Genomic DNA, 24,429 nt, shown 5'->3' with positions numbered 1-24,429 from the left:
CGTTTGATCCGAATGTATTAATTTATAAACGTATTTGCTTAATCTACTTGCCAAAGTTTTCGCTAATTTTCTGATCTGTATTTAGCAGTGCAATTGCTCTGTATGAACTGGGGTCTTCTAGATCTTTAACTTTTTGGGGTATAAGTGTGATAGTTGGTTCAGCTAGTGTTTGTGGTAATGTCTGTTCTTTAAATGCATATGTATAAAGCTTGTGTGAACATGGTGAAATTACCTCGTGCAATCTTTTATAAAATTCGTTACTGAACCCGTCTGGCCCAGGTGTTTTACCATTTTTCAGTGAATTGATTGTCTCTTCTATTTCTTAGATTGAAATCTGTGCTCCTAATTCCTCTTGTTCCAGCGAGTTAAGTGTTGGAAGATTACAGTTGTCCAGAAAGTTTGTAATTTTTCTGCTTTCTGTTGTTTTGGATGTGTATAAATTTTGATAAAATTGGGCAAATCTTTCGTTAATGTCTTTGGGAAGCATTAACAATTTACCTTTATCTGATTTAATTTTTAGAATAGTCTGGTCCTTTTCTACTTTTCTCAGCTGACGTGCAAAACGTTTGTGTGGCTTGTCGCTAAATTCGAAAATTTCCTGTTGTGTAATTTGAAATTTGATAACTCTTGCAGAGCAAGGTTTTTAAAGAAGCCTCTTTAATGAATATATTACCACAATCCTTTTATGAAGCATCTATTTCTTTAATTCTTAAAAAAAATAAAGACCCTACTGAAGTGACGTCATATAGACCCATATTGCTGTTAAATGTAGATTCCAAAATTCTTTCCAAAATATTAGCTATGAGATTGGAAAATATTTTACCGCAAATTATTTCTTAAGATCAGACAGGTTTTATTAAAAATCGTTACTCATACTTTAACGTTAGGAGATTAATGAATATTGTTTATACAGCATCAAATATAACTCCAGAATGTGTCATTTCACTTGATGCTGAGAAGGCATTTGATAGAGTAGTATGGGATTACTTATTCAATACACTTGAAAATTTTAAGATTGGTCCAAAATGTATCTCTTGGATCAAGCTGATTATATCGTATATCTCGAATTTCTGTATTTACCAATAATCAGAGATCCCCTTTTTTGAGGCTCTTTCGAGGTACTAGACAGGGCTGTCCTTTAAGTCCTTGTTTGATATTGCTTTGGAACCTTTGGCCACTGCTATTAGGCAATCCCCTAATATTTTTGGTATTGTTCGTGAGAATAAGACACATAAGCTATCTCTTTATGCAGATGTTATTATTTATCTCTAACCCAGAGAAGTCCTGCAGCAGTAGCATTACTTAATTGATTTAGTAGTTGTTCTGGTTATAAACTAAATCTTAGTAAGAGTGAGCTTTTTCCATTAAACAATCAAATTTCGAATTATGGACGATTTCCATTTAGATTGACTACTGAATGTTTTACTTATTTAGGCATTAAGATTACCAAGAAACACAAGGATCTATTTAAAGCCAATTTTACGCCCCTAATTGACCACATCAGCCAATAGTTTACTAAATGGTCATCAATGTCCTTATGTCTAATTGACCGAATCAATGCTATTAAAATGTTTATCCTACCTAAATGTTTGTATTTATTTCAGACGATACCAATTTTTATTGCTAAATCTTTGTTTGATATTATTGACTCAAATTTCTTCATATATATGGCCGAATAAAAATACCAGACTAAGTAAAAAAATACTTACAGAGATCAAAAAAATACGGTGGTTTGGCACTGCCAAACCTTAGATTTTATTATTGGGCAGTTAATGCTCACAATTTAACGTTTTGGACAAAAGATTTAGAAGATACCCAATGCCCAGGATGGATAAATCTTGAATGTGATTCTGTGCAAGGGCCATCTTTGGCTTCTATCCTAGGGGCCTCGTTACCTTTCACAATTACGAGATTGAATAAATATACAATTAACCCAATAATAAGACATACATTCCGAATATGGTTTCAATATCATAAGTTTTTTGGATTGAATGATTTTAACTTATCGAGTCCTATCATATCTAATTTTTTCTTGTAATCTTCTAGTACTGATCAAGCCTTTCTGTTATGGACGAGGAAGGGATTAGCAGCTTTTCGTGATTTGTTTTTGGATGGTTGTTTTATGTCTTTTGAACAATTTTCAAATAAATATAATCTACCTAACACATTTCTTTAGATATTTACAAATTAGACATTTTTTGAAGGCTACTCTACCCTTTTTTCCGTTGCCATATCAAACCGAAATCTTGGATTTTTTTTTTACATTTGAACCCTTATCAGAAAGGTTTAATAACGACTATTTAAATATAGTTAAATGTTTAAAAGAGAACATGTCTATATAAAAACAAAAAGATAAAAAGAAAAAAGAGAATTTTTAAAAAACATTTTAACCCTTATCAGAAAGGTTTAATAACTACTATTTATGAGTTGATTTTGAAATTACGAATAGATACATTTGATAAAATTAAGAATGACTGGGAAAGAGAATTTCAAATTTCTCTACCTATAGATTAGTTAATACCTCTTCAATGTGTGCAAGACACGCTCTGATACAATTCAAGGTGGTTCACAGAGCTCATATGTCAAAAGATAAGTTTTTATGGTCGTATAAATCCTACCTGTGACAGATGTAATTCTGAAGTGGCCTCACTGACTCCTATGTTTTGGTCTTGCCCACTTTTGGGGGGGGGGGAAGAGAAGGCCCCCTGGACGTGACGGGCCAAGTGGTCTGTTTCAGTGCTGTATGAATCTATTGGTACATAAATGCAGTCTACAATGTCACTGGATAGTATCTCCACCTTGCCTGAAATTTATACTTGGTTCATAATTGTGTGTTTAGAATTTGGAAGTGAGTGTGTTTGGAATTTGGCCCTGTTTTAGGACGTCTTTCTCAATGTAAAACTGTCTTAAATGGTTTCAGATATTTATTTAATTAAATTTCATTATTTCAGTTTGTGGAAGCAGATTCCGTTTTGGTACTAAAGACGATAATGTTTTATTGTACCAATAGATTGTCCAATTTAATTTAGAGATATTAATCTTCCATATTTAATCTTGGGATACCACAAAGTCAGTTGCCCAGAAAACTAGTATTGGAACTTATTCTGATACTATCTCCAGAAAATAACCCTCAGTAACACATTCCCATTAACAATTTTAATTTGCTTTCATATTTCTGTATTTTTTTTTCCCCCCCCAAAGCCATTTAGAAATTGTGGATGTGTAGTGCAAATCACAATATTTTGTAGTAAACCTTAACATTTCTGTTTGCAGCTTCTGTTGTGATTCCTTCTGGTAGAAGTGTTCAGAATTTTACATCTGCAGAACTTGTAAGTGCCATATTAGTTGTGCATTTTTTACACTTTAGGGTTACTGTGATCTTGTGTTGATTGTTCCTCTCTTGTGGCCAGAGTTCATTAGCTACTCTAATTGTGAAATTGAATTCAGCAGCACTGATTTTCTATGGGACCACTTACTCAATTCTTGGTGGGAGTGAGGTGTACTTGGTTCTTGGATGGTTGACAGATGATGGCACTAGTAGAGTTGAAGGAGTTCAATAAGAATGGTCTCATCCTGAAAGATGGCCACATTTAACCATTAGTTACAAATGTGCTTGTATTACACCACTGTTGCTTGGAGTTATACACTACTTTCTACAAGCACATTCTTTTATTTATTGCAGAAACTGATGCCACCAACATTTGGTGCCACAAGATTTACTATCTTGTCCACTGATTATCATTATGTGCCTCCTTAAAGTGGGACAGGTTTCTAATATGTTTATTTCCATGGTGTACACATTCAATCTGTCTCATGAAAACTCATCAGCCTATCTCCATTTATATTCAAAGCTGCTGTACCTACTTAGTTTATACATATTCATTCCATTTGTCTCGAGGCAGCATTAATCTGAGATTACTGCTTCAGTCTGGTCTGAGAGTTGGTTATCAAGTCAACAATCCTTTTTTAAACTGGTAGAGAATAATGATTTCATATTTTCTTTGTTGTAAATATTCTCATTCTTTTATCTGCTTGCCTAGAGCTCTTCAGGGACATCAACTACTCTTGCACTACCCTCGGGCATTAGTCTTCCAATACAGGTCCCTGCTGGAGTTACCTTGCAGACTGCTTCAGGCAAGTACTTGTTACATTTATATGAATTGATCTTTCCACTTTCAAACAGTTTTATTTTGACTTTGTGATTGAGAATATTTCTTTTTCCAATCTATCTAAAGTAGAAGGAAAATCTGAGGTTGAAGAACAGTAAAGGGCCTGTCCCACTTGGGCTCTTTTTTTAGGCGATTGCAAGCGACTAGGCTGTTGCCACATGGTCGCCGGGGTGTCTCCTGTATGGTCGTGACTAGTCTCCTCAGTTGCCCAAAGAGTCGTAGCGTCTTTGGTCGCAGCTGGATTTTCAACATGTTGAAAATTTTCTGGTGACAATGGGTTGACAATGGGTAGCTTGACTTCTCCTGATGTAGGTGTTGTCACAGGTGACGTAGGTTGTCGCCGGTTCTGACTTCGGTGAATTCAATTCAATTGGCGACAGGTACAGGCGACTGAATTGTCTTCAGTTGTCGTCGGATGTAAATATAGACGGACTAGTAATTTAATAATTAGCAGAGCACTGGAGGTCAAAACAAATCAGGATCACTGGAGCTTTGAGACGGTGGTACAGCTTAAGCAACACTGCTGCATTTGGGGGGGAAAGTAAGTGTTTTACATTTTATTTTAATAATTCTAATTACTATTTAATATTTTTGTTTGAGTCTACTTGAATGCTCTAAATTTCACAGACTAACAGATACATATACTTATAAAATCTGATCTTAGATGTGGATGTATTTGTGTGTGAATTGTGTATATTTGTGTCTGTGATTCGCATCTCCTCGAACACGATACGCTAACAGTGAAATTTTTATATATTCCGATAGAGATTTACCTCATGATCTCAAAAATCGCCTCATTTGAAAATTTGATTCATTATTTCCCGAGTTTTTTAATTAAAATAGTTCACAAATCTGAGATTTTTTAAAAAGCTGATGACTTCACAATGGCTCTGCTCCTCACGGCCAGCTGCGCACAGTTTTCAAAGCGCAGCCTGCTGGGCACTGGTTTTTGCATGAGCTGCTAGTTGCATTAACTCCCCCCACTCGCAGTCATTTTGTCGCGTCCCGCTCACCGTCGACTCGCACTCAGCCGGCCATCCGCTCCGCCCCGCCTGCAGCCCAGCCGTCCTCAACCCTCAGGGCTCTGGATTGAAGCCGCTGAACATGCAGTAATTTGGTTGGGCTTCCGAGGGCTTCCGAGGCCTCCCCTTTACCCCCCCCCTTCCCCTAGATGGGCCTGCGAGGTGGGGGCTGTGCGTCAGTGGATAGGGCAGGGATGGGGTAAAAGGAGCCAATGCATAATATTAATATAATATCATGGGGGGGTGGTTTGTGTGTGCGTGACGCCGCAGTCCCCCCTCCTCCCCCCCCCCCCCCCCCCCCCCCCCACCCATGCGTATGATTTAGAATGATGTTATTCAGCATGCTAAGGGGGTGGGAGATGGCAACCTTCACATGTTCTGCCCTGTTTCAACTAATGCAATCGACCTGGCGTGCACAATCAAATAAGATCAAATAGAACAAGTTGTCCTACAACCTTAGGCTGTGCACGCCATACGTTAGAAGAAGAGAACGTGCTAAGGTTTGGTTGGAGCTGCCCATTCTAATATTATTTTCCTCTCCATTCTTTGTTGTTCTTAATATTTTCTCAAATTTTTGATTATCAATCTATATATTTTTCAGGTCATATGTATAAAGTCAATGTGCCAGTTATGGTAACCCAAGGTGCTGGAGGTCAGAAATACTTCCAACAGCCTGTTCACCACATTATTCATCAAGTAAATACAGTTACAGGGCAGACGGCACTAATCCAGCAAAATTCTGGTCAAACACATGTCATTCAACCATCTTCCCAAGATCAAGCATCCATGCTCCAGCAATCCAATTCAGGTCAAGTTTCCTCGCATCAACAGTTGTTGGCAAACCAACCTTTCGATGTAGCTGGCCAGTCCATTCTGCAACAACCTGGCATGTCACGGCACGTATACATTCAGCAATCTGGTGCGATGAAGCAGGTCGTTTTGCAACACTCTGGGATGGGTGTACAGACAGGGCCTCACCTAATTATTCAGAGGCAGCCCATGGCAAATACAGGGACACTAACGCAGCAGCAGTTAGTAACCACACAACCAGCAAGGCTCGAGCTGTCTATGGAAGAACAAACAACCTCAAGCCAGACTCAACATTTAGAGAGAATTCCTCTAGCACATGCACTCATAGTTCAAAGTCAATCATCTGAACAAAATGAAGGCATGAACATGTCACAGTGCGTTTCTGATCAGTGTGCAACTCAACAGTTTGCACCCCAGGTAAGAGTTCTTTTGGAAATGTGCAATAAAATGTAAAGATTAAAGTGCAAGTTTGAACACTCTCAATGGTCAGAAGTTGCATTTTATGGAAGTCTGGAGGTAAAGGTACAAGAAATGCCAATGTTTTTCATTGCACTACAGTTCATTGTGCAGGAAGAAGCGATGAAGATAAATACTTAAATGGCCGTGAAATAAATAATTGTTCATGTTTGCAACAAAAATCTTAACTTTTTTCAAATATGGGAGAAGTGAAAAGTTGTTCTCTATGATTTACTTCAATGAAAATGTATTATTGATGGAGAACCGAAATGTGTTCTCTATTCAAGAAAGCTTTTCCACAATGCAGGTGTTGAAACTCTATATATACCTGGTGAAAGAGCTGTGCATATTGAGTGGGGGGAGAGATTATAGAGGGAGCTATTGGTGAGAGAAGATAGCAGTGATCTTTGAAATTGTGGCTTAGTTTTCAGTGCTGGGATCATCCTTTTGGAGAAGGTAAGTAATGTCAGAGTTAGTACACAGCCGTCACAAATTAAAGATTACTTTGTCAAATGCCAAAGAGTGCCATACTTAGCGGGTTTAATATTGAATGTGTTGTACTGCATGGTTACTGCATGTTCTTATATTTCTACTATGCTTGTTTTCCAAAGAGCTTTATCACAAGGATAGATTTTGTGTTTTTTACAAATTCACACAAAAAATCATTAAAAATCCTGAAGATAATTTTTGTTTTTTCCGGAGGTTACAAATTATTGAAGCAGGTAGCTTCAAAAGCAGGCAGCTTTTTAGTATTTTTATTTAGACTTCAATGGGGATACTGATTGATATTAATCCAGTCAGATCCTAAGATTACTACTGTTTTATTGATTTTCCTTTCATTTGACTTTTACGCACAAAAGTTATCTTTATCATTTAGGTAAATGAGACGATGTTAATGCTTGCAGCAACTTCAGAAGAGCAACAGGTTACGGTTGAAACATCATCCATCCCACAACTGGATGGGACCAATGACACTTCGTCTGATGAAGAAATTGGGAACCTACGAGAAGTAGAAGAAAATGATATACTTGGAATTATTGATGCTGAAGACCTGAAAGCCCTAGAAGGTTATGATGAAGATAATAGTTCCAGTGAGGACTCTTCCTGTGATGACAGTGACGAGCAACCAAAAGAAGACATTAGAGAAGAAGTAAGTATGTAAAATTTTTGTTTATTACTTGGTAGTAAAATGGCAGTGGTACTTCTGATCTGTAGCGCCAATATAAGTTAATATCTGTCTCGAGATTTACGTAAAACTATTACAAATTTAGGTCAACATCCTTGATTATCTTGTAATTGTTAGCATTGACTCATTCTAACCTATATATCCTTTTGTTGGCCAAAGCATTAGTGTCTTTACAAACCTTCAGAAGTGTTTAATTCTAAACTCTAAAATGTTTTTATTCGTAGTAGTTAAACATTTGGTATATCTGAAAAAGCTACTTATCTTAACTACTAAACCAGGTTCGCTTCTTAATAAACAGACACCACACAAACTGTTTGGTAGACCAGTTCAAAACTTTACTTAACATCGGCCGATGGAAGGGAGGGAGAACTCCAGTCAAGTGACCAACACAGACACTTGACTGTCCTCAGCCACCTTCCCTGAACAACAGAATTACATTGCCTTAAATAGGGTTTTTTTGTCCCCTTAACACCTTCCACAGACATTAATCATGTCAGAGGTACAGGAAAAGGTTTCCACAGATTGCATCACATCAAAGGCCTTTTTTTTTACATGGTACAAGATATACTAAAAACATTGCCATTTGCCTTATCTCCAAATAGACCACCCCTAGCTCTTTTTGCTGCTTCCTCTGTCATTTGGTCCCTCATAAACATAGGTCATTTGTTTACAAAGATGTGACTGTCTATTTCTCGCTTCCTTTATTGCCTCCTCCCCCATAAACATTGGTCATTTGGTTTATGGCATCTTACTTTCAAAGATATCTCTCTAGCTCCTTCACTTGGGAGACAATGTTATCTCACACACCCCGCAACCTGAGGAAAGCCTAATTTGACACTAAATACAAGCTGTAAGCTAGCCCAGAAGCCAATTTAATATCTTCTTATATTTTTAACTAAAATTCGGCTTCATCATTCCATCCTTTTATCAAAATTTTGATAACAACTACAGTCCTTGCTGAGTACATACGAAAGACCATAAGCATCTCATCAGACAATTTAATAGTACACTAGTAACACAATCAATTCATAGTGGACAATCGTTCCACAAGTCCCCCCCAAACATTTTAAATGGCCACCAACCTCCCCCGGACGTGACACTAAGATACTACCATAGGACAGGAAAAGGATCATAAAAATTGCTCAGCCTTTATTCGGCTTCATTTGGAATTTCCCGTGTGCTGGTGTAACTGGTTCATGCTTCTCTTGTGTGGCACTGCATTTGCAACATAACAATGCCCTGTCACAAATATACTGTTTCCTTAAAATACACCAGTGCCTTGGTAGTGGCAAAAAAAGGTAGATTTAACTGGCCTTTGCAGACCTCTTACTGTCTGTAGTCAGGGTATCTTTGCTGCGCTTGTCATGTTTGACTTCAATCTTGTTTAAAAGGAGGTGTGTACCATCCTTTAAATATGGGTTAGTCCGCAAGTTTGCCATTCTGAAGAAAGTTCAGTCCATGTGGGCTGGGCCACCCCAGAATAAGGGAACATCAATAGCCCATCGTCCTTGTTTCCACAAACTGTTCACAGTCAATCAAATGTATCCAGCGACGATGATCTTTCATCTTTACAGCAGTTCATGTTGTTAGCAACACTTGGTTGTTTCTTTCAACAGTCTCAATTTCTTCTTGTCCCAGCACCCCCATCGTATAGCTTTTATGGCTCCCAGCAAAAACTCCTCCAACCTGGAATGTAGATCTGGCAAGACATGGGTTAATTGCTGACCATACATAATTAGTTAATTGCCCAGGGCCTGTAAGTGGCTTCCCCCCACTCTCCAGGGGGTGGACAGAGCAGCTTTTCCTGCATCAATAAAAAGTTGTGAATCTTGTTCACCAGCTGAGTTTCTCCAGCACTTTTGTCTACCTTTGATCCTGCATGTTCCTTCCTAACACTTACTTCGCTGTGAATTTATTCTTTAATCCGATTATATCCGAAGAGGCTCTCCCCACCTAAATATTCAATTCTCCAAATATGTTCTCTTCCCCAATCTACTTTATCTTCTCACCTTTTGTCCCTCATTGTGAGTTCCCTCAAACCTCCTTTTTTAAGTCATAAAACAATTTTTTCATCTACCTTCATTTCTCTCACACAGCACATGCTACAGCAACATCTTTTTGTTTGCTTAAAAACAGTAATCTTGCTTCATTTGCATTTTAAAAGACAACCTCTGTTATCATATCAAAACAATCTTTTCCAAAAGAACTCATTCAGAATCAGTAATCAATAATACATTTACTTTTCTCTGTAATTTTGACATTTCCAATCTCATTTAACACTTTAATCGGGATGAGTCTTTTTTAAACTTGGTTCAAAAGATTTATAATCATATAATCAAAAGATTTATAAACACATTTTATCCATCGAGTATAGCTCCGCACCCCATTCATGCCTGTTTCTTAACGGACACACCATAAACTTTGTAGATTTGCATTTTAAAGGACAACTTCTTAAAAAGTGACACACAACTTTGCTCATTGCTTCGAATTTCACACATTCCACATACAAAAAACATTGTTTTACAAGCAGTACATATACAAAAACATTGTTTTACCAGCAGTATATAATATTTCATCTTCAAAGACGTCTCTTTGTAATTTACTTTCCCTTTTTCTGACAAGACTTCTGTTTACCAAAATCCTGGTTACCTAACCCTAATTGGACATTGATCCAGATCATGATTAGTCAGACTCCCCTTGACTTTTCAGTCTCCCTATCCTATCCTCATTTCTCCATTGAATTTTCCTTCATCCCCAATTTTTATAACATAGTTGCTTGTCAGAAAAAGGATTTACCTCCTGGGTAATTTTGTTTTGCAATCCCCATTGACTCTTTCCACCATCCCAGATACCTGTGGGTGGTGTGTACAGTGAATTGCTGTCAGATATTAAAATGTGCACATATTTCCTTATTAATAGTGGTTGGTAGAGCTTTACTCCACCTACTAAATAAATCTAAAATCAATACGCAATATTTATAACACTGGGCCCTTGGCATCTCAATAAAATCAATCTGTATGCATTCAAACAATCGTGATGGCATTGGCGTTACCCCTGAGGGTATTTTAATTGGATTGCCCGGATTATTTCATTGGCAAATTTTACATTCAGAGGCCTGCTTCAGTGCCTCATCAAATTTTCGGGTGTCACCACATTTCCTTTGTTATCCTATCATTCCCTCCTTACCAGCATGGGTAAGACGGGTAAAAATGTATCGTATACACCAACTTGTCCAAGCGGGGTGTGCTGAATTAATGGCACAGCCCTCTTGTTTCCATAGTTATTATTATATACAAGAGGCGTCCCTCTGTAATGTACATACCTCCCTCATGTTTGGCAGGACCGTTCTATTTGCTAGTATCTGTTTACCAGATGTCACCACACATTTGGATGTACAGGCTGCTTGCTTGGATACACTATCAGTAACTCATTACCTTTTGCTATAGGATCCCCAGCACCAGTGTGTGCAGTACATTTAATAATGACCAGCTGTTCTGGTAGCATCAATGCCTTAACAAATTACACACAGAAAGGCATTCCCGTGCTCCCAATCCTGGAGAGCTTTGTAAGGTCAGACTTCAAGTTATAGGGATGTTACTGATGGAACTGTCCCAGGTAAAGATGCCATTGCTACTGGTAGGGCATAGGGAGGTGGACATCTCACCAGATTATCTAACTCCTCCTCATCTTCATTACCAAATAGGGTTGTCATGCCAGACATGAAGTCTCCTCCAGAGGATTTACCAGTACTGGGTTTATTTTTACTAACCATCACTTGTTTCTCACCTCCTGCCTGTCTTTTAATTCTATTCTCTTGTTCCTCTGCCCACTGGCATTCTAGTTGCAATAATTTCCATCCTTTCCTAGTGCTATCCTAGTTTCTTAACTCTATCTAGCAAAGTTACAAAATTGTGAGATTAAAAAAAAATCAAATCTGCAATTTATCCCATCAGATAAAGCATAACAATAAGTTTAATTTGACACCTAATTCACTTTCATATCTCAAGTAAAAAAAAAAGTTATGGCCATTTTCATACTCGGAAATTAGCATCTTGTTCCCTATTGATTTTCTATGGACATAACAAAAAAGCTGTGATCATGGACAGTCAAAAGCCCATAACCTTCTTAAAAATTAAGAGAACTGAATGAAATTTTCAGTTATCATAGATTGAACCATTCTGACACAAATATAAAATAATCTTACTTGGATGACCTGAAATTAAAGCATATAATTAGTTAGTTACCCAATTGTAGCTAATTTCAAACTTCAATTACTAGATCCAAACATCTATCCATTAATAAATGATTAACATTTTTAAATAGCCTAAGTGTCCAAATTATATTCACAAATAATTCACAATAAAACATGATTTTTTAAATCTCATTTACATCAATTTATAGGCCAAATGGAAGGAATTTAGTGTTCAATTGCTGTAAATTAAAGTCTATTTTAAATCGGCTTTCTAGTGGGTTCCTGTCTTCCTTTCCCATATCAACACCTCTGCTTTTTTAATTGTCTCGACATTCCATGTGCCCCCTACAGGCCAGGCTTCATCCCCAACCATTTGGTCAACTTGTAACTTAACATTCTAAATTTCTTATTATACATAGGATTCAAATAACACATATATAGGACCGGTATCCATAGCATTCCCCATAGATAGATAGAAAGAGAGAGAGAGAGAGAGAGAGAGAGAAAACAGACTTCTTAATGCCGAAACGTTCCAAATATATCAACCAGGCAGACCCGCGAACTGAGACCCCAGTTTTTTTTCAACTTGGCAGACTTCTTAATACCGTAATATACAACGTCACTTATTTCTCAACCCGACAATTCTTCGGATGTCTCAATAAGCCAGACACACACCTCAACCCCCGTATCTCAACCCGACAAATCACGGATATCTCAACAAGGCTGATGAGCCTTTAGTAGAGAGAGAAAAAGAAAACAAAGAGAGATAGACGGAGAGAGGAACCACTCACGTCCTTCTTACCAATATACATAAGACCGTCTTAAAAATACATGCACAATTCTGTCTTAAAAATACATACACAATCCCTTCTTTAAAAAAAAACATATAAAGCCCAACTGGTCTTACCTTAGTCTGTTTCTAAGAACCTCGGCAGGGAACCAATTCAATCGCTGATGAAGGATCACAGATGTTACCGGGAGTTTCTAGGGAGTCGGTCTTACAAGGGGGCCGATAGAGCTCAGTTATCGCCCTTCCAATCCCGGCAACCTCCGCAACCGCTTGCACATTCAGCCGTTGATGTGGTCCCAGCGAGGCCTGCATAACTACGCCAATGAAAAAGCTACTTATCTTAACTACTAAACCAGGTTCGCTTCTTAATAAACAGACACCACACAAACTGTTTGGTAGACCAGTTCAAAACTTTACTTAACATCGGCCGATGGAAGGGAGGGAGAACTCCAGTCAAGTGACCAACACAGACACTTGACTGTCCTCAGCCACCTTCCCTGAACAACAGAATTACATTGCCTTAAATAGGGTTTTTTGTCCCCTTAACACCTTCCACAGACATTAATCATGTCAGAGGTACAGGAAAAGGTTTCCACAGATTGCATCACATCAAAGGCCTTTTTTTTTTACATGGTACAAGATATACTAAAACATTGCCATTTGCCTTATCTCCAAATATACCACCCCTAGCTCTTTTCGCTGCTTCCTCTGTCATTTGGTCCCTCATAAACATAGGTCATTTGTTTACAAAGATGTGACTATCTATTTCTCGCTTCCTTTATTGCCTCCTCCCCCATAAACATTGGTCATTTGGTTTATGGCATCTTACTTTCAAAGATATCTCTCTAGCTCCTTCACTTGGGAGACAATGTTATCTCACACACCCCGCAACCTGAGGAAAGCCTAATTTGACACTAAATATAAGCTGTAAGCTAGCCCAGAAGCCAATTTAATATCTTCTTATATTTTTAACTAAAATTCGGCTTCATCATATCTGTTATGATTTGATTTTTTTTAAAGTAGCATAATAACTTGTAAAGAGCCCATCACACTAAAGTGCATTAATAATTATCTTGAAGTAGTTGTCATGATTATTCCTGATTTTTTTTCTTTTTTTTTTCATTTTCACCTCAGTAGAACACTTAACTTTGCAACCATTCCTTAGAAATCCTTTTGTTCTTTTCTCTTTTTACCTCTTTTCTCTTCGAATAAGACACTATGCTGGGCTAATACGGGCATTTTGGGCAAAAGGGACTGGGTTCTCGGCTAATAGGGGCCTTGTGTGCCAAAATTATTGGTTTCAGGCAGACCAAACAACTCTTTTCATTTTCATTTTCTTTTCATTTTCATTTTAATTTCAGTTTCAAGCACAGGGCAGGCCAAACAGCTCATTGCATTTTCATTTCACTTCCATTGCCGTTGCAGTTTCAAGCACAGGGCAGGCCAAGGCAAACGACTGATTGCATTTTCACTTCACTTCTATTGCCCGAGCACTTTCAAGCACACGCCAGGCCAAGCCAAACGGCTATTGCATTTTCATTAAGGGCTAACAAATCATTTATTGCAAGATCATTGCAGACTCGCAATTCAGTTGATTCACAGCTTAGAATTACAATTGTGACCTCTCCCTCGTGATCTTGCTGAGTGACTGAGTCATGTCCAGGCATCTGGGGTTTTAGCCCTGCCTCCCCCCCCCCCCCACCCCCAGAAGGGGCATTACCTTCATCGTGGTGATTGACAGGCAAGTGGATTTCAAGGTTTTTTAAACACTGATAACTTTTTTATTTTTCATCGATGGGAAAAATCCTCGGAGCCAGCTCTGCGGAGGAGGACTGAGTAAAATGGCTAAAAGTCATAGCGATATATGGTAGCGTTTTTTCTAAAATCAATATACAGCGCAGACAGGAGTGGTCAAGATGAGACTTTTAATTGTATAGATGTATGAATCCATTCCTTTGTTATGTAGCCATGTGGATTGTTAGCTCTCAATGATTGTTTATTTAGGCAGGAAATTTAAAAAGTATTGTACTGATTTCTGGCAATCCTTCAGATCATCTTGACTTTATTGCATGTTTTTTGGATGCTGGCAGGTTTTAATATTCCTGCAACTAATTCACTGCATAAACTATACAAGATCTTTCTGTTTTAAAAATTTCATACTTTTTCTCCTCGGTTTAAGATTGTGAAGCTCTCTACTAAATGTATTCCATTGTGCATTCAGGAAATATGATCTACTGTTAAGGTACAGTACATTCAGAAAATAGTCGGACTCCTTCACTTTTTCCACATTTTGTTATGTTACAGCTTTATTCCAAAAATTGATTAAATTCCTTTTTTTTTAAATCATCTTTCTACACACAGTTGTCCTTCTGGAGCAGGTTTTCATCAAGGAAAACTGTACTATGCTCTGTTCATCTTTCCCTCGATCCTTACTAGTCTCCCAGTTCCTGCCACTGAAAAACATCCCCACAGCATGATGCTGCTACAGGTGCACAACCTTTTATCCAGTGTTCCGGAAAACGAAAAACTCCGAAAACCAGCCATTTTTTCCAGATGTCGTCTGCGCACCAAAGCTCGCGTTTGGCGCCAAACTTGACCCGAAACGACCCACGGTCAACCCAGGTCTGTACTACTGTAGCGGCTGCCTCCTCCCCGGAGACCGGGAGACGCTTAAACATCTGTAAATCATTGCCTAAATGTTAGTCAGTTAGTTTGGAGGGCTTTTATGTGAAGGGGGGGGTGAAGGGGTAAACTTTAATTCTTAGTCACCTACCTGGTCGGAGAGGCGGGGAGCGGTCAATGCCTTACCGGGTCGCCGTGCAGTAAGCTCCGCAACGCTGTGGCTGGTGGGGCTGCGGGCGGTGCCGGTTGTAGCTCCGACCGCGGCAACTCTACCCCTGGCTGCGAGGCGCTCCAAATCCAGCGCGGCCCGCGGCCGGACGCCCCAGCTCCGCGAATATCGGGAGTCAGCGGCGTCGCAGCACTGGGATAGCAATGCCTTACCGGGTCGCCGTGCGGCAAGCTCCGGAGCGCTGTGGCCGCCGACTCCCAACGTTCGCGGAGCGTCGCTGGATTTGGAGCCGCGCAGCCAGGGGTAGAGTTGCCGGGGTCGGAGCTCCAACCGGCGCCGCCCGCGGCTGGACGGAGCCCCCAGCTCCGCGAGGTTGGGAGTCGCCGACCAGGTAGGGGACTAAGAATTAAAGTTTCCCCCTTCACCCCTACTCCACCACCACCACATAAAATCCCTCCAAACTAACTGACTAACATTTATGCAATGATTTACAATGATTCTCCCAGTCTCCGGGGAGGAGGCAGCTGCTCCAGACTTTTCAAGCCGCCCGCGCTACCTACCTAATCTACGCTAAAAATGTTCCATTCGGAAATCCGAAAATGTCTGAAATCCGACAAGTGTCTGGTCCCAAGGCTTTCGGATAAAAGGTTGTGCACCTGTACCACCATGCTTCACCGTAGGTATGTTATTGGCCAGGTGATGAGCGGTGCCTGGTTTCCTCCAGACATGAGGCTTGGCATTCAGGCCAAAGAGTTCAATCTTGGTTTCATCAGACCAGAGAATCTTGTTGCTCATGCCTTTTGGCAAACTCCAAGTGGGCTGTCATGTGCCTTTTACTGAGGAGTGGCTTCCGTCTGGCCACTCTACCATAAAGGCCTGATTGGTGGAGTGGTGCAGATATAGTTGTCCTTCTGGAAGGTTCTCCCATCTCCACAGAGGAACTTTATAGCTCTGTCACAGTGACCATCGGGTTCTTGGTCACCTCTCTGACCAAGGCCCTTCTCCCCCGATTGCTCAGTTTAGCCGGGCAGCCAGCTCTATGAAGAGCATAGAAGCTGGCTGCCCGGCTATTTAAGAATGACAGAGGCCACTGTTCTCTTCGAGACCTGCAATGCTGCAGAAATTGTTTTATACCCTTCAGCACATCTGTGTCTCGACACAATCCTGTCTCGGAGGTCTACGGACAATTCCTTCATCTTTAAAGCTTGGTTTTTGCTCTGACATGCACTGTCAACTGTGGGACCTTATATAGACAGGTGTGTGCCTTTCCAAATCGTGTCCAATGAATTTAATTTACCACTGGTGGACTCTAAGTTGTAGAAGCATCTCAAGGATAATCAAGAATGAACCTAAGCTCAATTTTGAGTGTCATAGCAAAGGGTTCATTCTTGGGTATTGTCTGTAGATTGATGATTAAAAAAATGAATTTAATTCATTTTTAAATAAGGCTGTAATGTAACAAAATGTGGGAAAAGTGAAGGGGTCTGAATACTTTCTGAATGCACGGTAGGTAATAGTAGATCATATGATGTTATTAATATCATATTGCTTATGAAAGGTGTATTGCAGTAAAATGATATTACTCCCATTGTAAAAACAGTGGTGTTAGGTGGGGGCCTACAAAAGGGTTAGTCTTAATTGTAGGAAATAATCATCTGCAGTCACTTTGTGACGATAGTTCAGAATGCATCGTCTTGGTTCTTTGCAATTTTTTTAAATCTGGAATACACCACACATGTTGCTCAAACAGTTTTAGCTTTCCTAAAAATTTGGTCCAATTTAGTACTGTTAAAGTAACTTTTACTTCAATTAAATATAATTATTTAAAATGGCTATTTGCATGAACTGAAACAAAGTACTTTAGAAAATTAACAAACTGAAAAAGCTTAATGCTTTTGTTTTGCAAAATTATCTCTGATCATTGTTACACCGTTTGATTGTCAACAATTGGGCAAATCTGTCACTTGCTTTACAGTAAAATAAAATCATGCCACTTGTCAGATTTGCCTAGAATTATTGACCAGAATTTAAAGGTATTTTATCCTTCTCTGCAAATATGTTTAATGTGATATAAATATTGGGTCTACATCCACAAGGATTGGCAGTATCAAACTTATAAGCTTCCCAATAGGTTCTGGAGATGCATATGTGCAGTTTAATGTGAAATTCTGGATGAATTCCTTTATTATTTACGAGATGTTATGCAACCTTATCAATATGTCAAAACCAATGTATTAGAAGGCATTCCCGCTATTTTCAAAATACCTTTACTTCGAAACCTCGCGTTCCCCTAAGAATGTATTACTTTCTTGCATAAGCGGAGCCTGCGGACTACTCGCCATCGCGGAGTTGGCCGAGTCAGAGCCTGGTGAGCTGTGGTGGCGCACTGCTGCGGCCCGACCCCAGAGATTCGGAGGCTCCAGCCGCAGGTCTGATGGACGGTAACACCGGGAGCAACGGCGACTTCTCCCGCCCGAGTTGCGGGGTTGAAAATGACCTGGAGCGGGGCCTTACATCGCCCAGCGCGGCTTTAAATGGCCGCGGAACTTGCTAGCGCCCACTCGGGGGGCTCCAACATCAAGACCCGGAGCGAGGCTTTGCATCGCCCAGCGCGGCTTTAATGGCCGCGGGACTTGCCATCGCCTGCCGGGGGCTTTGACTCTGACATCGGGAGGAGAATGGGGAGTGCAGGGGAGAGATAAGACTTTGCCTTCCATCACAGCGAGGAGGAGATGCGCTGTGATGGATGTTTGTGTAAGTTGTGTCTTGGTTCTTCTAGTTGTGTGTATGACTGCAGAAACCAAATTTTGTTTGAACCTCAATGAGGTTCAAATGACAACAAATAAATTGTATCATTATCATTGTATCATTATCATTGTGTCATTACCCAACGCACCCGTCCCCTACCCGTAGCCCCCACTGGAGGCATGGTCCTCCAACTCGAGCTGTTCCCAAACGTAAGATTCCAGAACTCCCCTTGCCTCCCTCAGCAGTGATCTTTAAAAAAAATTCCAATTGCACTTTCCATGTGTGTTGGAATTGTAATTCGCCCGCCCCCTGATAGTGTATCCATTGTGACATCATCAGTTGAAGCTGCGATTGTGACATCGTCAGTTGAAGCTGGTTGGTTAAAAATTGAAGGTATATTGATTTTTTTTCAACTTTAATCAGTAATAAATCGAGAAATAAAGCACAACATGTTCAGTGAAAGTGATCTCTGCCTCGAGGGGAAAAATGTGAATCAGAATATGTAAAAAATCTTGTGAAAGTTGGCATTTTTAAAAACCCTTAATAGCAAATAATGTGTCAAATATAGATTGAAATCTTCATTCAGGCTGGTCTCTGCTATTGTGATGTCATCATTTGAAGCTGTTGTTTTTAATTTTTAAGTCTTTTGATCCAATACAGCAACTCCCTTCAATTGCTATTTGGTCATTGCCTGACTAGTTTTTATTTTCTTTAATTGTGAGGCCTTGCCGTCCCTCTCTTTCTCCTTGGGTGCAGTGTAATGTCTACCACTGATTTCCCCTCCAGCACTTTTTCATCCATTTTGCCATTCATGTATTACAAAAGCATCAGTTTAAAATTAAGAGCAGATTTTTTTTTAATTACTGCAACACAACTGGGGGAATAATTACATGTGGGGCTTGAACGGCAATTGAGTTAATGTTGTACCCAGAGGCAAATTAACCATTTGGACGTGATGATCAATCTGACAACGTGATTGAAAAATTCATGCATAAATACTATGGGATTAACAATTATAGAATTCAATTTTTGCATGTTGTTGACATTTCTCTATTAACAAGATGAATAACACATCAAACCAGCTTCAGGTTTTGAGGTGCCAGATTAAAGAAATATGAGGTAATCAGTCATTAAAGATTATTAGTTGTTGAAATTGTTGCAGAGCAGTATTGACGTGTAGAAAGGATACAACAAATTTCTGCTTTACATTGTCCTTCTCTACATTGCATTGGTGTTTATTTAAGGTATAAAACATTTTTGGAAGAACTAACTACCCAAAAGACTCCATAATAATGTAGCTCTCTTCCTTTTTACTATTGACTCTTGGTTGTAACCTATCAACCCTTAATCCTTACATGTTTTTAATTCTTTAAAAAATAACTTGCAGAACTTTGTCACTAATCTTCAATAATTAATGGAGGATGGGTTAATTTGTGTACTTTTCCTTTCCAGGATCCTTTGAATTCAGGAGATGATGTGAGTGAGCAAGAAGTACCTGATCTATTTGATACAGAAAATGTAATTGTTTGCCAGTACGATAAGGTAAATGCTTTTGCTTCATTTACATACTATTATTTCATTTTTAATATTTATTTCAAAGCATATTTTTAGTTTAAAATCGTGTTAGCTGGTTTAAAGGTATAGATGTCACTTTATGAACTAATACTCATTATCAAATTCCCAATTTTAATATTTTTGCTAGCACCGATGGAAAAGGAAGCAAGGCTTTCACTCACTTCAATGGGCAATGGTGCTTTATTGCCACATAAACAAACACACAGTGAGATTTTTTTTTGCCTACAGTTCTGCAAAGTATTGCCATACCTAAGCACAATCCCCGATTAGCAAAGTGTACAGAAATAATCCACTGAGACCACATGCAAGAGGCAACAGGTTTTGGTGCCATTTTCAGTCCATTTCGCACTCTAGATCTTATATGGGGCGCCCAGTCCGGACGAGCCCCAGGCTGCTGCAGGGCCTCCAGCCGTTACCTTCTTTGGACGTCTGGAGCATCCAGTGAAACTGTGACCCTGTCGCCCACTGTGCCCGAGGGGGTGCCTTCCGCAGCTGACCTTGAGGGCGCTGAAGGACAGACTCCGGTTCACTACCTTATTGTCCTTGCTCCTCACGTCTTTCATTGCCGGCACCCTTTTCTACGGTCTCGGGCTTCTGGGGATGAGCAGGGGCCGGCTTGGCGGCATCCCGCTACAGGCTGTGGCCCACCGGGTCTTGTGTGTCTGGCTGCATGGCCTGCCAGGTCTTGTGCCACTTGCAGAGAGATTAAATAAATTGAGAAGAAATTCCGACCTGTCTCCTTGTTGGAGCAGATGAAATCGGAATGCATTTGGCTTCTTATTTGACCTCAAATTATTTAAGGGTCAGGAAAGAAAACAAATGCAATTGGGTTAGATAATAAAGTAATATCGGTTTAAAAAAACCCTGCATAAATAGGTTACTTAATGACAGTTGTTTGCAAGATGACAATAAAGGTTGGTTGATTGATTGATTGAAAGTAAGTTTATAACTGGACTAGTGAGATATTCGATTCTTTAAGCACCCATTTCAAAGCTGATTCTACCGTTTTTTAGCATGAACCATAACTATGAAAAATGATTCCTGCTCATTTGGAAAGTAGCTGAAAACATTGGCATTCAGATTCCAATGTAATTAATGTCCCTTATGCCAGTTGTTTTTGTGAGCAGGCTAGAGGCTCTGCCTCAAAATAATCTTGCTATGCCTCAAGATTATCTTGCTATGTCCTGTCAAGGCCCAAACATCTAATTCCTTCTAAAACCTCACCACTGTTTCCTTTAAGAGGCTACTTAGTGCTCATCTTTTTGATTATCTGCCTTAATATTTGCATCTATAGAATGTCTCAAACATTATTTGATTTTGCTGTTGTGAAACACCTTAGAATATTTTTGAGGCAAATTAACTTGATTTGGTTACATGCTCTATAGTGCGAGTCACATCTGACCACATCCACAGAACAAAGTGGCATTGTTGGCATTAAACATTATTGATATTTCTATATAGATGTGTAAATGATATAACTTAATAATGGGGCCACATGAATTTATTGGTCTGCTTCCTTAAATATGAATGGATTGGAATGTTAGGGTCATGTTGACTCTCCAACATCTGGTTGACATTGAAAGTCATGGTAGATACTTGTAAGAATTAGTACTGCATAAGGAAATGGTATGTTTGATCGGCACCAGATGGAGAAAATGGCTTGTCAACATACTTTTGTAATGTGACAGTATCTATAAATCAATTCTTTAAAATCTGAGATTGCAGTAGATTAGCTATCTTTTAATAGTTTCTCTTCTCCCCCGGCAGAATTATATGTGCTGTTCCTCTGGTTTGTGTTTGGCCTTGCCCTAGCAATGGAGCACTGGAGGAGGCGGAAGTCAGACAAGTTGGTGTGGGGATGTTATGAAATTAAGAATAGTCTTTGCTACACCAACGTTGTCTGTACAAGTTAGGCATTGTCACTTTTAATTGTTTGTGGAAAGAAATTAATTTGGAAATGATAACTGTACACTGTTTTGACTGACAGGTGACATTGTTTTATTTTCTGCATTAGATTCACAGAAGTAAAAACAAGTGGAAATTCTATCTTAAGGATGGAATAATGACCTACAATGGGAGAGATTATGTATTTTCTAAAGCTGTTGGGGATGCAGAATGGTAGGAATGAAAAAAAATCAATTAAGCAACGTGACAAGTTCTTTACAAGTTACTTGAAATGATTGGTGGCTTTCCATTTCCCATCCTTAAATTGGTGAATTCTTTTTATTCTTTGACTTAATTAGAATTACGCATACCTATGGTAAAAATGATCAGGACTTGCTGTGATGCAAGTTCTTTCAAAATAGAAATCACTTAACTGACTAATAATAAAAATTCAGAAAAGCAACATGCATTTGAGTGGAGGAAAAGAGGCTAATTATATTGTATAATAGAATTTATGTTGCACAAACAATATTATAAATAGAGATAAACTAGTAATATGCAAAATGTCTTATCTTGTGGGGAAAGAAAACTAAAATATATACAGGATACCAGTGCAACAAGCCTCTTTTGAAGACGTGTTAGCCACAGTGTAAGAATTTGGTCCACGATGAGAGATAATTTCTTCAGTGGTTAATTTCTAATCCTTTTTCATTTTGGAGGAAAAAAGCAGGATTTACTAACGTTACAAATTGAATATATCCATTTGATGAGCAATCTTTAAAAATGGCAATCACTAGTTTGAAAGTAACATTGGCTAGGATTTGCCCTTCATACGTTTCAAATGTTTTCTTAATGAAGACGTGCACAATGGTTTCGTTATCGGGTGTGTTCCGTTAGTGTTGTGTTTTGTAGAAGTACTGCAAAGATGATAATTTTCCTTTTGTTGTAGTTAAAATCTTCCATGCAAAATACTATATTAGCAGGCATTCCACAACAAATTGGGATTTGAATCAAATATGCAGAATGTTTATTTAATAATATTTGGAATGCTATGCTGACATTTTGATTTCCTGAGAAATGTTATAACATTTATTATTGCTTTATTTGTCAAAGGACATAATCTGTCTTTCAAATTAGGTTTTTCTCTTCTTTTGTGTTCCTCACCTATCTGGTTTTCTTTCACCGTGCAACCAGGAGGACATATTACCCATTACCTGTGCTAGATCAAAAGAAGCAGAAATTGAGCAGTCAATGATGATGCTCTACTTTTTCATATCCTTTTATTAAAGAACCTCAACCTAATTCCCCAAGAATTGGTGGTATAGATTGATATTTTGTTGATGTTATGGATTTGTTTTTGATTGTTCAAAGGAATTGACTGCTTGCAATGCTGGTGTTTACATTCCATCATCAATTGCCTTCATAACACTAAATCCAGGTTCTGATGGTATAACGTAGCATTTGTTTTTCCAAGACCGTGAGTATCTGGATCGTAAAATGGACAAGTGCGTATTTATGATTAATCTTTCATTGATTTAAGCGCAGCAGTGTGAAACATTGAACATTGAAAACGTTGTTAGAGTTGTGATGCATGTTGATTGTTTACAGTGCCACCATGGCTTGCTTTCATTTTCAGCATAATTACTATTACTGCTGTGATTACTTTTGGTTTTGTTTCACTTGAGAATCATTTGTAAATCAGTGCCTTTAAGAAATATAAAAAATATATATTTGTGTTCTATTTTAGTGAACAAAGTATTCAAAAACAAAATAAAAACTGGAAATTTCTCCTATTATGAAATTCATTTACTATTACCCTATTCCATTTTTGTTTTGTTTTTTGCTTATTTTTGTGGTAGTGGAATGGATTTTGCACTGTTGCTAAGATTTATTGCAAATACAGACCATGGCAGAACATTATATTTTGTATCCAGAGAAGGCTAGAATTAACTGAGAAAAGGCTGTTTGGCTTCAAAGCCTGGGCTGTTTCAAAGCCTGGTCTGTTTGTAAGATTATGGACTGCACCCACTTTGTTCTTCTGTTCCCACCCCACTCCTACTTTGTCTCCAATTAGTTTAGTCTATTGTCATGTGTACCAAGGTACAGTGGAAAGCTTTTTTCTTGCGTGCTATCCAATCAGTGAAAAGACACGATTACAATCAAATCATCTGCAGTGTACAGATATAGGATAAAGGGAATAGCGTTTAATGCATTATTAAGTTTAGTGATAATTAGCTACAGGTTAGAAATTTCAAGTAGAAAACGTACTGACATTTCTTATGAATAAGCTATAGTGAAACTTAACTGAATCAGTTTAGTGAAACGTAATAAATCAGTTTGAGTAGGCTTAAATCTAGGTTGAGTAGGCTGGGTCTCTATTCCATAGAGTGTAGGAGGATGAGGGGACATTTTATAGAGGTATACAAAATCATGAGAGGAATAGATCGGGTAGATGCACAGTCTTTTACCCAGAGAAGGAGAATCGAGGACCAGAGGACCTAAGATGAAGGGGAAAAGATTTAATAGGAATCCAAGGGGTAACTTTTTCACACAGAAGGTGGTGGTGTATGGAACAAGCTGCCAGAGAAGGTAGTTGAGGCTGGGACTATCCCATCGTTTAAACAAAAACAGTTGGACAGGTGCAAGGATAGGACGGGTTTGGAGGGTTCTGGACCAAGCACTGGCAAGTGGGACAAGGGTAGCTGGGACATTGTTGGCTGGTGTGGGCAAGTTGGGCCGAAGGGCCTGTTTCCACACTGTATCAATCTAAGACTCAATGACAAAACTGTAATGATATTCCTCCTAG

At 38.9% G+C, this 24,429-nt stretch overlaps 1 protein-coding gene across 1 annotated transcript in view; it reads left to right on the top strand.

Annotated features, from left to right (window-relative positions):
• LOC129699626 (stonin-1) overlaps positions 1 to 23,444 on the top strand; it is a 54,202-nt gene extending 30,758 nt beyond the window's left edge. The window contains exons 6-11 of the mRNA XM_055639591.1: positions 3,274 to 3,329; positions 4,041 to 4,134; positions 5,793 to 6,418; positions 7,335 to 7,607; positions 19,617 to 19,706; positions 21,754 to 23,444. Of these exons, the coding sequence (XP_055495566.1) occupies positions 3,274 to 3,329; positions 4,041 to 4,134; positions 5,793 to 6,418; positions 7,335 to 7,607; positions 19,617 to 19,706; positions 21,754 to 21,861 (1,247 nt within the window). The 3' untranslated portion in view covers positions 21,862 to 23,444. The remainder of the gene's footprint in view (positions 1 to 3,273; positions 3,330 to 4,040; positions 4,135 to 5,792; positions 6,419 to 7,334; positions 7,608 to 19,616; positions 19,707 to 21,753) is intronic.
• The last annotated feature ends 985 nt before the right edge of the window (positions 23,445 to 24,429 follow it).

Source organism: Leucoraja erinacea, chromosome 8 (genome assembly GCF_028641065.1).
Source record: "Leucoraja erinacea ecotype New England chromosome 8, Leri_hhj_1, whole genome shotgun sequence".
Taxonomy (NCBI): domain Eukaryota; kingdom Metazoa; phylum Chordata; class Chondrichthyes; order Rajiformes; family Rajidae; genus Leucoraja; species Leucoraja erinaceus.
Note: the sequence above shows the minus strand (reverse complement) of the source record. Positions and strands in the feature narration are given on the sequence as shown.